Source organism: Lagopus leucura, unplaced genomic scaffold, assembly GCF_019238085.1.
Source record: "Lagopus leucura isolate 7727_CA_CO unplaced genomic scaffold, USGS_WTPT01 Super-Scaffold_100159, whole genome shotgun sequence".
In the NCBI taxonomy this organism is placed as follows: Eukaryota; Metazoa; Chordata; class Aves; order Galliformes; family Phasianidae; genus Lagopus; species Lagopus leucura.
The window spans coordinates 3,872,999-3,885,461 of record NW_024962335.1 but is presented as its reverse complement, the minus strand read 5'-3'; the positions used below and the strand labels follow the sequence as shown (position 1 = coordinate 3,885,461).

Sequence of the window (12,463 nt, the reverse complement as noted above, 5' to 3'; positions counted from 1 at the left end):
ACTTTCTGCTTTTTATTACCCTAGAAAGAAGGCAGGGATCATAGAATGTCAGTTAATGAGACTGTTCTTTTTTTGTATATATTTTTAAATAAATAATAAAAAAACAACCCTAAAATTTAAGCTAGATCTCTGTTTAAACACACACATTTCCTGTCTACTAAATGATTTTTGGTACTACTACCTCAAACTTTTTACATGCTCTAATATAGCAATTCTGAAAATCTTAAGAAAGAGGGAAGAAAAAAATTGCCCCCATCATCAAGTCACCAGAAATTATTTATAAAGTCTGACTACTTTCTAATGGGATATAAGATGGACGACATTCAGATGATCAAAGACTGATGAACGGCACACTTAACAATACATCCAGTTTTCTATTACCCCCACAAGCATGTGAGAGAACAGTGCTTCAGACAAGTAAATATGTGAATAGGAAATTAACAGTTGCCTTGCCATGCATACTGAGTCTAGAACCAATGTAGAATGTCTTTTGAGGCACAAAATTTTTGTTGCTTACTCAATGATAATGTTGATACTGTGGAAATGTTTTTTTTTCTTTAATTTAATTACTAATAGAGTTTTGACAGCAATATTCCACAATTTGGAGCTTCTTTTTCACAGAATCACAGAATCATAGAATCACTGAGGTTGGAAAAGACCTCCAAAATCATCCACTTCAATTGTCCACCTTTTATTCTTTTTTTCTTTTGTTGCTTTTATTTCGTGAAAGCAAAACTTCTAGCCCAATTTCAACATTATGAAACTTAAAGGCCATTATTAACTGTACATAATTTGCAAAAAAAAAAAAAAAAAAAAAAAATCTATACTAATAAACATTTTTTGATTTATTTATCTATTTTCCTACAGAAGAAGTATAAAAGAATATTTTTTCTTGATTTATCTTTATTTTTGTTCATTATCTTTAGCACTTTACCTATGGGATAAATAAGCCTGCTTCACCTCTGTTACTGGAGATGTGTTTCCTTTTATTGGATTCTTGTAACACTGAATCAGTATATTTTCTATATTTTCAGATGTATTACTGTTGTACGTTTTGTTCATTTTCATGAGAGGCTGACATTTTTATACACGTTATAATCAGTTACCAGGATACTAAAAAACTAAGGACTTCAAACGAAAAATAGTTGCTTCCTTATTCTCATATATTTGTTCTTTAACTACAGAAATATATGGGGTTCTATGGTGTGTTTGAAATTAATAGCAGAATAACTACCAGAAAATCTCAAATAGCAGGAAGCAATTAATCCATGACGAATACATTTAAGTGCGTTATACATATCAAACACTTCCTCATTTCTGAACATTGAACATCCTAGCCCTTTCAATTTCTTTTATTTTCAACACTTATATGATCGTTTTAGAATAAGTATACTTTATACTTGACATGAAATTTTTATGCTAATGGATATGCTTACTTCATGAGATACAAAATCATCCACATTTATTTCTTCGTAGTTATCATCCACTTCATCACTTTTAACAGCTGCTAGGGCGCTGGCCAGTTTCCTTCGCAAAAGAAAGCCCTTCCAAGATGCCTAAACAAAAAATTTAAAGCATGTTATACAAAGTCATAGATCAAACCCAAATCCAGATTCTCTATGTTATCCCATTAGGAAGATAAAACATCTTGGGTCCTGGTTTAATAGCTCAATGATCTGTTTTTTGAACTTTATGTGACATTTAAAACTACAAGACAAATTAAATGCCAGCATATGTCTAAAGCTTAGAGTACTCAAGAGGCTTTCCACAAGTAAGCAGAAAGGAATCCTGCAACTCCCTCAACTATAAACATGAGTCAACTAATTAATTATTTGACAATTCCTTGAGGGACTACTATAAACTGAAAGGAAAGACTACATAAGAAAAAGCTGCGTGTTAACTTCCAAATCACTGAGAATAAAAATACACTTGTACTAAATGTCTTTTAGTTTACAAGTAGCTATTCTTGGAAACTTCTTATGCAATTGACCTAGGTCAGTTACTCTCTCTTAACTGTCTAAGATCTTTATTTAAAAATAAAAAAAAATACCAGTAGGAATATTACAACAAAGAAGCACATTAGGAATTACATGCTAGAAAAAGTAGCAAGATATTATGAACATATCAACCTACAGAATCAGATCCAGAGATCATAATGAAATAGATGGGAATAGCAAAACTAATTTCAAGACAGCAACTTTCTCCCAGATCACTGTTTGACATAATTAGAGTGGAATATGCCCTAAACATTTAAAATACTATGCAAAAAAACCACCTCTCTTGAAAAACGAAGTGTTGTCAGCATTTAACAGCTTTACAATGAAGGCACTAAAACATGAAGGATAAATCTTATATTCTGGTTTATCAATTAGCTTGTTAATTTTTCTTAAATGATTGTCTAGCTTCATAAAATGCTGAAAGTATTGCTGGTTTAAGACACACAGTTCCTCACTGTTATAAAAATGATTATATATGTTAGATCTGCTTTCTTATCATTTCATTGGTGTTTTGCTTTTTTTTTTTTTTCCTACAGATCTTCATAAATAGCCAGATAGAGCATTACTGAGGGATCAGGCGAAAAATATATTTCATTCAAAAAATACATTAGTTTTTACAAATGCAATGTAATTCTTAATAGTACATACAGGAGGATAAACTGTAAGACATCTGTTAACACAGATCTATGAATGCAGATCAGCACTCAACTGAGATCAGAAAGACAAATTATAGCAATTTTAAAGAAATGAGACAGTAAACTGCCTTATTGTATAAAATCCTGATATACTTACCTTTGGAATGCAGTTCTAGTTACTCCTTTAAAAAAGGATAGAACAGACTAAAGGTTCATAGAGAGAGAAAAAGATAAGTGCAGTGTAGTGTGAAGAGACTAAGTGGACTGAACTCATTAAGGTAAGAGTGAATATAAGGATGAATATGAAAAACATACAGATACATAAAATGCAGAGAAAAGTCTATTTACTTCCTTTGAAAATCATCAAGTTGGAACAAAGAAAAATTGATTAAATAAATTTATGCAGATAACTCTTCACATACTAGCTACACGCTATACTCAAGAAACAAATTGAGCAATAGTGGAAAAATTGGCCTAAAAATGTAGAAAAATCCATGGAGCCTGGCAACATGGCATATAGATTCAGTATCTCTTTAGAAAACTAAACAGAGCCAAGACATGGCCTTGCATTCATGCACATAGTTAACTTCTAGCCCAGTATCTAACATAGAACAGCTTAAGCCTTGGTGAGCTGCCAATGGCAGTATGAATGAGGGAATCCTTTATTTTGGGAGATGAGGAAACGGTGTAAGGCATGAATAAGTAGAATGGGAGAAATGGGTTGAATGCTTTGTTGTGTAGATACGAGACACATTCTTTCACTCATACAGCATTTCCCAGTTAAATAGCATAGACACACACACCAGTAAGAGCTTGGGCACAATATGCCTTAAACATAATTCTAGAACTAAAAATAATAATAATAGTTAATTCAGGGAAACAGCTAATAAAGTGAAAGTAGTTTTATGCTTTTACAAAACGTTTTGTAAAGAAGGCTCTCTATTAGAAATATTAGGCTTACAATATTTGAATAAAAAAACTTTAACAACAAATCTATTGATAAGATCATAAATAAAAATATACATGAGATACAAAGTACACAAAATAAGTAAGATATTTTCTTTACTAAATCTGAAAATCAGCAAAGAGAAAGCTGCAAACAAACCTGGATTACTGTGGCAGCTGCATGTTTCTGTCCTGATGCCTCTCCAAAATGATCATTCCTTGTTTTGGTGCAGTCGGCCTTCCTCCTAGTATGGTACTTCCTCCAATGAGACTGGATCACTGATGCTGCCATATGTAACCTAGTAATGAAAATAAGTACCTTCACGAATAACATAACCTCATCAGTAAACTTGGGTTATCATAGCTGCCCAACCGTAAAACCACTGAAAGAACAGCACTATATATTAGAAGGCTCTGACATTAAACTCTGAATTACAACCTAGATGCAGTATAAATGTTCAGAAACACACAGGCACATATTCACTCCATATAGCTTTGGAAATATTTCCATTCACAACGTTAATTAGATTCTACATTCACTGGAGAGGAAGAGTGCCCTCAAAGCAAAGATTAGGAGCAGAAATAGTTTAATAATAACTAAATAATCTGTCAGAGGTTGGGAAGAAGAGCAGCATTTATCTTCCATACTGAAAAATATTAGAGGTTGCTAAGTTGAATATTGAAAACTGCATGATATAAATATCTCCAGTGGAGCAGAAACAAAAAACTGACAAAGTGCCATTTAATCTTTTGCCTCCAGTTTAACACTACTGGCCACTAATTACATGTGTACGTTTTTTAAGTTGGCTATTGCTTAAAAATCACCGATTAGAGGCTACTTGGGCTTGTTCAGTGCCTGAGCTTTCTAAATATGTAGTCAATTTTTTGAGGGAGAAAAAGTTTAATGCAGTTCTGCTTTAGCACGTTACTATCTTGGAATCCTCCACAAAATTCACATTACAATTCGCCGCTGAATTTAAGAAAATATATCTAAATTTCTCCCAGTATTTACATATCTTCTTTCTTCGTATAGTGCATTTATTTAAATAACGAAGTACTTTTAGCAAAAAAGATGCTCCAGCACAAGTCACAGCATACTTCAGAGGTTAAGCCAGAAGAAAGCAGTGCACAAAGTATTCAAGTATTTCTTTTTAAAATACGTTTATTAAGTTTACTCATCAATGTGTATTTTTGAAAACAAATTATTATGAATTCATAACTAAATTTTTGGATCCTTAGAGAAAAAAAAGTCAGCTTTTGTTTTCTCTGACTGCAAAACCAGAACAATACACCAGCAGCAAATACATTCCCAAGAGGTAATAAACCAATTTGTTTTATACAAGAGAATATTTGAGGGGCACAGAACAAGCTGAACCAGCCCTTCACCTCTGCCTCTACTTATAAGAAGTGAGTTGAGGCATGTTGGAGGAGTATCAAGGGCAGGGCAGATTAGCTCCTCAGTCATCACAACAGCAGGAGACTGGCCTAAGGTCAAGGGAGTAGGATGGTAGATTTAAGCAAATTTTACATCTTGCCTTCTAAATGATACTGACTGTAAAGTCTACATAGATGAACCTCAAATGTCTAGTGAACAATACAATAGAAAACTTTTACTAGTTTGTAGTTTAAATTCCCTCCAAATTTCAACAAACAACCTAGTATTTTCACCTCTAATGTTGAATGTTACTTGTGTATTGATGGGTTGGTGTCATAAATGCATTGCAAATAAGGAAAAGTTAGGAGATCAAGAGAAAGTTTTAAAATTCTCTGATTAGACAGTGTTAAAATTAAGTGCATACTTGTGTATTACATATTATCTGATTAAATATCATATGGAATTGTTAAGATGAAGATCCAGCATGTATCACTTTTAAGTAATTCCTTATTTTCCAATCAACTTCAACATACTATTTTCATACTATCTGCTCAATGTGTATGTTTTAAACAGGGAATCTTCACTCTATGCCTATCCATATAATCTATTTGAAAGCAAACCAAAATCTGTCTTACCTTTCTGTATTGTTCTCAAAATTTCTTCCCATATTACTTTCTATAACTGACTGTTGCGGTGTGAACTGAGCAGATATGTTCTTGTTGCCATTGCTCTCCCCTCTGTAATTAATACAAGATTCAGTGCTTTTCTGCTTCATTCTGTGATCTTCTTTATTTTCCTTTTGCTGCACAGATATGGAGGAGTTAATGAATGTGGCCTGAAAATGGCCAGTAGTAATCCATCTTTCAGAAGGATCCAACAAGACCTGTTTATTTTCTGTCACACCCATGATAAAGAGGTTATTTTCCTGTAGGCAGCCATTGGATGCTTGCTTTAAATGATTTTGCAGTGCTTCTGGTCTATCTCTGTCAGTAGTGCTTAGTTCACCATACTCATGTGCACATCGATGTTCAATGCTAAGTTTCATCAACTGATTAAAATACCAGCATTGTCTCTGCACAGCATCAATGGAAGAGATAATTCTGAAGGAAGATAAAAATGTCATTACATATATTTCAGACTATGAACAGTTTAAAAAATACGTTCTCTTTATAAACTACTCTATATTCTGAAGCATCCCTATGTTTCCATACACTTACAATGAACAGTAGTTACTCTGAAAATCAGTTTCAATATTTACAAACCTTAAATACATTTTTTTCTTTTTTTTAGTAGTATCTAAAACATAATAATATATGTTAGACTGCTTATTTTACTTTATGATTTGTAACATTTTTAATGGTTTCAATCTGAAATAGGCAGTATGGCATATATTTCACTGTTCTTTTTCTGTGTGGTTAGAGTCACAGAAAGCCAAAAATGTTAGAAGACTTCATGCAATCTTGTTACAAAATCTATAACAGTCTTCTTAATCCATTTTTTATTTAGGACCTATGAAAGCTGATATAAAAATAACACTATTTTAAAAATTTGATTAGAACTACAGCAAGAAAAGTCAAACTTGGATTCTAACAACAAACCACAACACTAGAGAGAATACAGGAAAAGAGGAACTTTTAAATGTAAATACTTTTATAATATAGGGGATGGTGCTAGACTAAAGTTCATGAAATATTACATTTCTCTGCATTTTTTTTTCCTGGTTAAACACTAGTCGAGTTCCTGCTTATCTTTGTTTACTTTTCAATTGGGGTTTTATATTAAGCTGTGAGTATTAGCCTGATATAGCAATAAAATTGAGTAAAAGAATCATACAAAGCATCTGACTTCCCATCTGATTGTTAGAAAGAATCCAGGAACATTAACCTACGAAGTCTGGCTCTGATTAGTTGTGCCACACCATCCAGGACTAGGGCAAGAAAGAGCAAATATGAACTAATTGTTACAGATACAGAAGGCTGTCTGTATTTAGACAGTGTTTATCTGTTATAATAGGTAGCAGGTACTTTTGGAACCAGCAAAACATTTTCCTTTGATAGAAGAGATAGATGCAGAGATCTGTAATCTGGAGCAATTTTCAGAGGAGCAAAAAGTCAATTCTAGGTCAGCAATGCAAGATAAAAAGTTGAAATAAAATCAATTCTCTCAGGGGTCTGGAAAAAGTAAGTTCTAAGACAACAGTTTGAGTAACAGAATTTCCTGTTTATCACTCTTGAAAGTCAAAGCTTTTATAACACTTTATTTTGAAAAGACTTGTTACCTTAATAACTACTTCCTCTAGTGAAGTTTAACTAAGAAATTGTTCAATTGTTAAGAACACTTAGGATCAGATCTTATTAGAGGAAAAAAGACACATTTTCTCTGCTAGTAGAAGTTCAGTGCAGTCATCCAAAAATATGAATGGCTAAATCTGAAGCCAAATTCACACAATCTAATTAGACAACTCATTATGCATTAGCTCTACATTTGATTGCCCAATGCACATTACTTTTTTCCTGTTAATTTAACAAATATGGTAGCAATTCCTAAAAATATATAAATCAACGTATATATTTGCTGGAGAATCTAACAAGTTCTAACTGCCTCCTCCTACACAGTAAGAAAAGTAATTTCTTCATCATGAAATACTGGTAAAGTATTTAGGAAGACCTATTTAGTAGAAAGTCTTCTCAAAGTTCTACAAAACACAGATGGGGGGTAGGGTGGGGGTGTGGTGGAAAACAGATTCTTCCCCTTCATCCTTTTGTTTTCTCTAACTTCAGTTTTACATTGTTTTGTTTGTTTGATTGCTTGTTTATTTTTGCTGAGGCTTACAAGTAAAACTTTGAGGAAGAAAACAGACTTCTACATACTGGGCAAAATAAGCTTTTGTATGAAAAGCATACTCTTAAAACTATTATTCTGAGTATTCTTCATTCTTAACAAATGGAAAGAAGCAAAGGAAAAAAAACAACAAAACTGTGACCAGAGCAGGATGCTGGTGCATCCTCTCCTTTGTCAGTGCCAGCGGCATGTCAAACAGCTGTTTCACTTTTTCAGTGACTATGCATGTGGCAAGTAGAAACAGCAGAGAAGACTGAAGGCAATTGAAAATTTAGGTGGAAAATAATTATACCTAATAATTATGCCAGGTTTAGCCATAATTATGCCAGGTTTAGCCATTAAATAATAAACAGAGGCCTTCTGTTGCTTTTTTTTTTTTTAACAGAAGCAACTTCTTGAGGAGTTGCTAGCTAACTATAAATGTATTTGGGATTTTCTTGCAAAATTGAAGCTCAAAAGAACAGACAATAGTTATTAAAATAGGGTTTGTGTATTAGGTGGCAATAAGGACAGTGTCTCCCTTGGGCCAAAAGGGATTTTAGGCACCTGTGGAGAGAAAGAAAAATAGTATAGGCTTGGGATATGTCCACCCTGTCAAAGCTGCTTCTTTCTCAGTGCCTCAATGATTGCATTCCTGATACCAGGTCCTGAAGATCACTTACTCAAACTGCAGAAAGGAGGCAGCAATCACAGAAAACATGCAGGACTGATTTACCTTCTTATTGGGAACAAAATTAAAAAACAAACAAACAAAAACCAACCACAAAATATATTACAGAAGAGAGAAGACAAAGAAAGAAATATGTAATCATGAAGACTTTCGACACCTGAAGATCTCCTTTTCAGTTAATGTAAATTCGTTTTTTGTCTTTAAGAACTTTTTTGGTGCTATAGGTAAAGGGATCTGTTCATACTAACTTGTTTGTTTTGCTTCTTTGTTAAGATATATAACTTTATTAGATATAACATTCTATGATAAGCAAGGTTTTAAGTTGGCATCTAGAAAAAACATGAAATGCAATTATCCTGATGGACACACCAGAATTCATACTGTCTGGCTGCTTAATATGTCATATAAAATTGAACACAGCAGCCTCACTACAGCAAAAGTTTTATGGCTTTTGGTTTTGATGAGCACACACTTGTATGTTTAATCACCACCCTGATTTGACCTTAACAACTGTTATGTTATTCTCCATGTGAATTTTAGCACAGACAGAAAGGATGCACTGGTTTTGTGGAAAGAGAAAGAGAGAACAAACGAGAAGAGGAAAAGGTCAATCTTCAATCACAAGGCTTGACTGTGCTGGTATAGCAGCCTTGCTAGTACCTAAGTACCAAGATGCTACTTTCGCAAACAAATGCTAGAACAGAAAGATTTCTTAAGAAAAGATGTGTGTTAGGCTTCTTCCAAGGACTTCAAGAGAAGATAAAAGCACTAGAAACAGATTATTAGCCATGGGGAGATTCAGGTCATTCATCCACTGATGACTATCACAGTTCCAGTCATAACATCAGTCCACCAAGAGTATTCATCAGTGTCTTCATAAAATTAAACCAAACTCTTCTTAGTTTAACATGCAGTGTCTGGGGAGGGGGAAACCTCCACTGACACCTAGGAAGTGTAGTGACCCATGCACTGACCTGAAATTTAGCATAAAAAATCTCACAGAGGCCAAAAAGACAGATGACAAAAAAGTCAGATGTGCCCAGCAAAGGCAGTTTTCTCCTAGCCACTGCAACTAAAGCATAGATATAATTCTACTCCTAACTGTGTGCTAGTTTAATGTCATATTTTTAATGTTACAGCTCTACTGTGATTTTCATAAATTAATTATTTGAGAAGTTAACTTTTTTTTTCAAATACAAATTATTGTTCTTTCCTGTTTATGAAAGGAATGTGCACATTTTAATGTACAGCGTGTTTGAATAGTACACTCCAATTTTTTTTTTTTTTTGTAATATTGTCTAGCATTATTTCTGCATTATTATTGCTCAGCTGCAGGTTATAAAGTTATCTTACAAACACATGATGGAGGACATGATTTATATGTTCTGTTCTGCAACCTGCTTAAGAAATTCTTGTAATTTTCACTGTATTATACAAACAGTATTTAAAAAGTTCCACTAGCCAAACATCTGCATATCTGATTACTGAAAACAAATTAATGCAGCTAAGGTGATTTATGTAAATTGCTCTGAAGGTAATGCTGCCTACTTATTTCCATGGAAATTGCAACAGATCTATCTACATATACTATACTATCAATAACAAAATTTGATAGAGGGGATTCTTAACTACAAAACACTATTTTTCAACATAGTCACCACCATTAGCTGATTCACATGAATGAACTGAGGAAGATGATGAAGAGCTGATGACGCTCTTCATTTTGTGGTGTGACTGCAGTGCACAGCTCAGCTATCCAGAATGGAGCTTGTCTTTCACATCACCATTGCTGTTGTTTAAAATGTACCACTCAGCACCTCACTGCATTCACATCCACTGTCTAGTCTCCACAAACTCTCAGCAAGCATCAGTGAATGTCAATGGGTGCCATTTTTTCCACATGAGAGAATTCAGTGACACACCTTTGCTTCATATGCACTTCCATGTAAAAATGCCACTGTATCAGACTGCCCCTCTTCTGCCATCTGTCACACAGCAACAAAATGTAACAGAATACTGGTGGGAAGGTTCAACCTCTACTTCCATACCACCACCAAGTGTGCCAATATGATAAAAAAAGAGACATTACTTTTGATGTAGTCTTCATATTAGTTTTTGATACCATTACTCACTACAAAACATATAAAAGTTATGGGATGTAAAACGTTTATTAGAGAAATTTAGTTTAGAAATAAATGCAATTTTAAGCATGGTAAGAGTGGTGATCTTGCAGGCAGAAACAGCACAGACAATTGAACTAGGCAGCAGTAGTTTGTGAAACATGGATTAGGGAAGTGAGCAGTGATTAGATTTGGCAGTTTACATACTAGAGGTCGCACCTACAGGGGCTCATAACTTAGCAAGATGGGAAACAGAGAGAAGTTTGCTCAATTTTTGGCCTGTTCTTTAGCAATGTCATATTAATTCAGTTAGTTCAGGGAAAGTATTCCAGTACGTATATAGAGCAGCTATGCTATTAAGGCTTATACATAAGCAAGTTGTTTAGAGTTTCCTTCACAATCTCCAGTTTTCACTGTTTTTCAAGTCATCCAGAAAGTATACTTTTAGTAAAAAAACCCAAAACATAGGGGGTTTTAATGTATAAGAAATTCATTTTAAGACTAAATATGGTAAGACATTCTTCAGATATCTCAGCAACTTCAAAATTTTGGTGGATGAATTCTCAAAATGTTAAGAAAATCAAAACCCAATAACAACAACAAAAAGATACAAGACAAAAAAAAAAAAAAAGACACTCAGGAAAGAACGGACATTTATCAACTCTTCTTTCCACTCCTGCTCTTCTCCAACACCTGCAAGTTCTTTCCACTAAAATTACAGAAAACCATAGAAAAATTCTCATTGCATGAAACCTCAGGAGGTCTCTAATCCAATCTCCTGCCCCAAAGCAAGGTTAGCTCTAAGATCACACCAGGTTGCTTGGAGTTTTTCCCATGACCTCCTGAAAGCCTTCAAGAATGGATACTGCACAACCTCTCCGGACAACATGTTGCAATGCATCACTATCCTAACGATGAAAAGGTTTTTCCTTATGTTCAGTTATATGGGATCTGACTGGGATAGAATTAATTCTATTTATAGCAGCTTATATAGTACAGTGGTTTATATTTGTGACTAAAACTGTTGATAGTACACCAGTATTCTAGATGTTGCTGAACTACGCTTGCACAGAATCAAGGCTTTCTTTGTCTTTCATTCTGTCACTCTCAGTGGTTAGACTGGAGGTAGGCAAAAGGATGGGAGGGGAAACAGTGAAGACAGTCCACCTGAATTGATCAAAATGATACTGCATCCAGTGTGATATCAGGCTCAGCAATAAAAACTAGGGGGTAGCCTTTCTAACATAGCCATTACTCAAAAAATGGCTAGGCATTGGTCTGCTAGTAGAGATACTCAATGATTGTTTTTTCATCCTTTGGTTCCTTTCGTTTTGTTTTACTCTCCATCCTTGCTCCCCTTTCCTTCACTTATTTTAAGCTATTTCTATCTCATTTCATGGAGTTTTCTCACTTCTGTTCTTTTGCTTATCCCCTATCTACTTGTGGTGGCTGGGGAGGAGTGAATAAACAGCTTGTGGATTCTTAGTTACTCGCTAGGTTGAACCCATCAAATCAGTCTGAACTTCTCAGATATAATCTGTCACTCAGTCTTAGTCAGCCACTCCTGCCGTGCAAAGAACCTGGTTCTGTTTTGAGGCTGTGCTCAAAATGCTTGACCATCTCACTGGCACTGCACTGGACTTGTTCCAGTTTATCAATGTATTTGATGTGTAAAGGGCTGAATACTGGCTTCAATATAGAAATGATGGTATCAATGTTGGAACATCACAAAGTTTGCACCAGGAATATCACTAAATGCAAGTCTGAATCAATGCAAGGTTGGTGGTGACAGTTTCCAGGATAGCATAATTATTGGTGATGAGGTGTCACAGCTATGAGTTGGAGTCAAAATAGAAGTCCATGGAGTGGTGACACATAAA

At 34.4% G+C, this 12,463-nt stretch overlaps 1 protein-coding gene across 1 annotated transcript in view; it reads right to left on the bottom strand.

Moving 5' to 3' along the window:
• LRRIQ1 (leucine rich repeats and IQ motif containing 1) overlaps positions 1–12,463 on the bottom strand; it is a 98,083-nt gene that overhangs the window by 56,733 nt on the left and 28,887 nt on the right. The window contains 3 exon segments of the mRNA XM_042890303.1: positions 1,437–1,556; positions 3,738–3,876; positions 5,588–6,052. Of these exon segments, the coding sequence (XP_042746237.1) occupies positions 1,437–1,556; positions 3,738–3,876; positions 5,588–6,052 (724 nt within the window).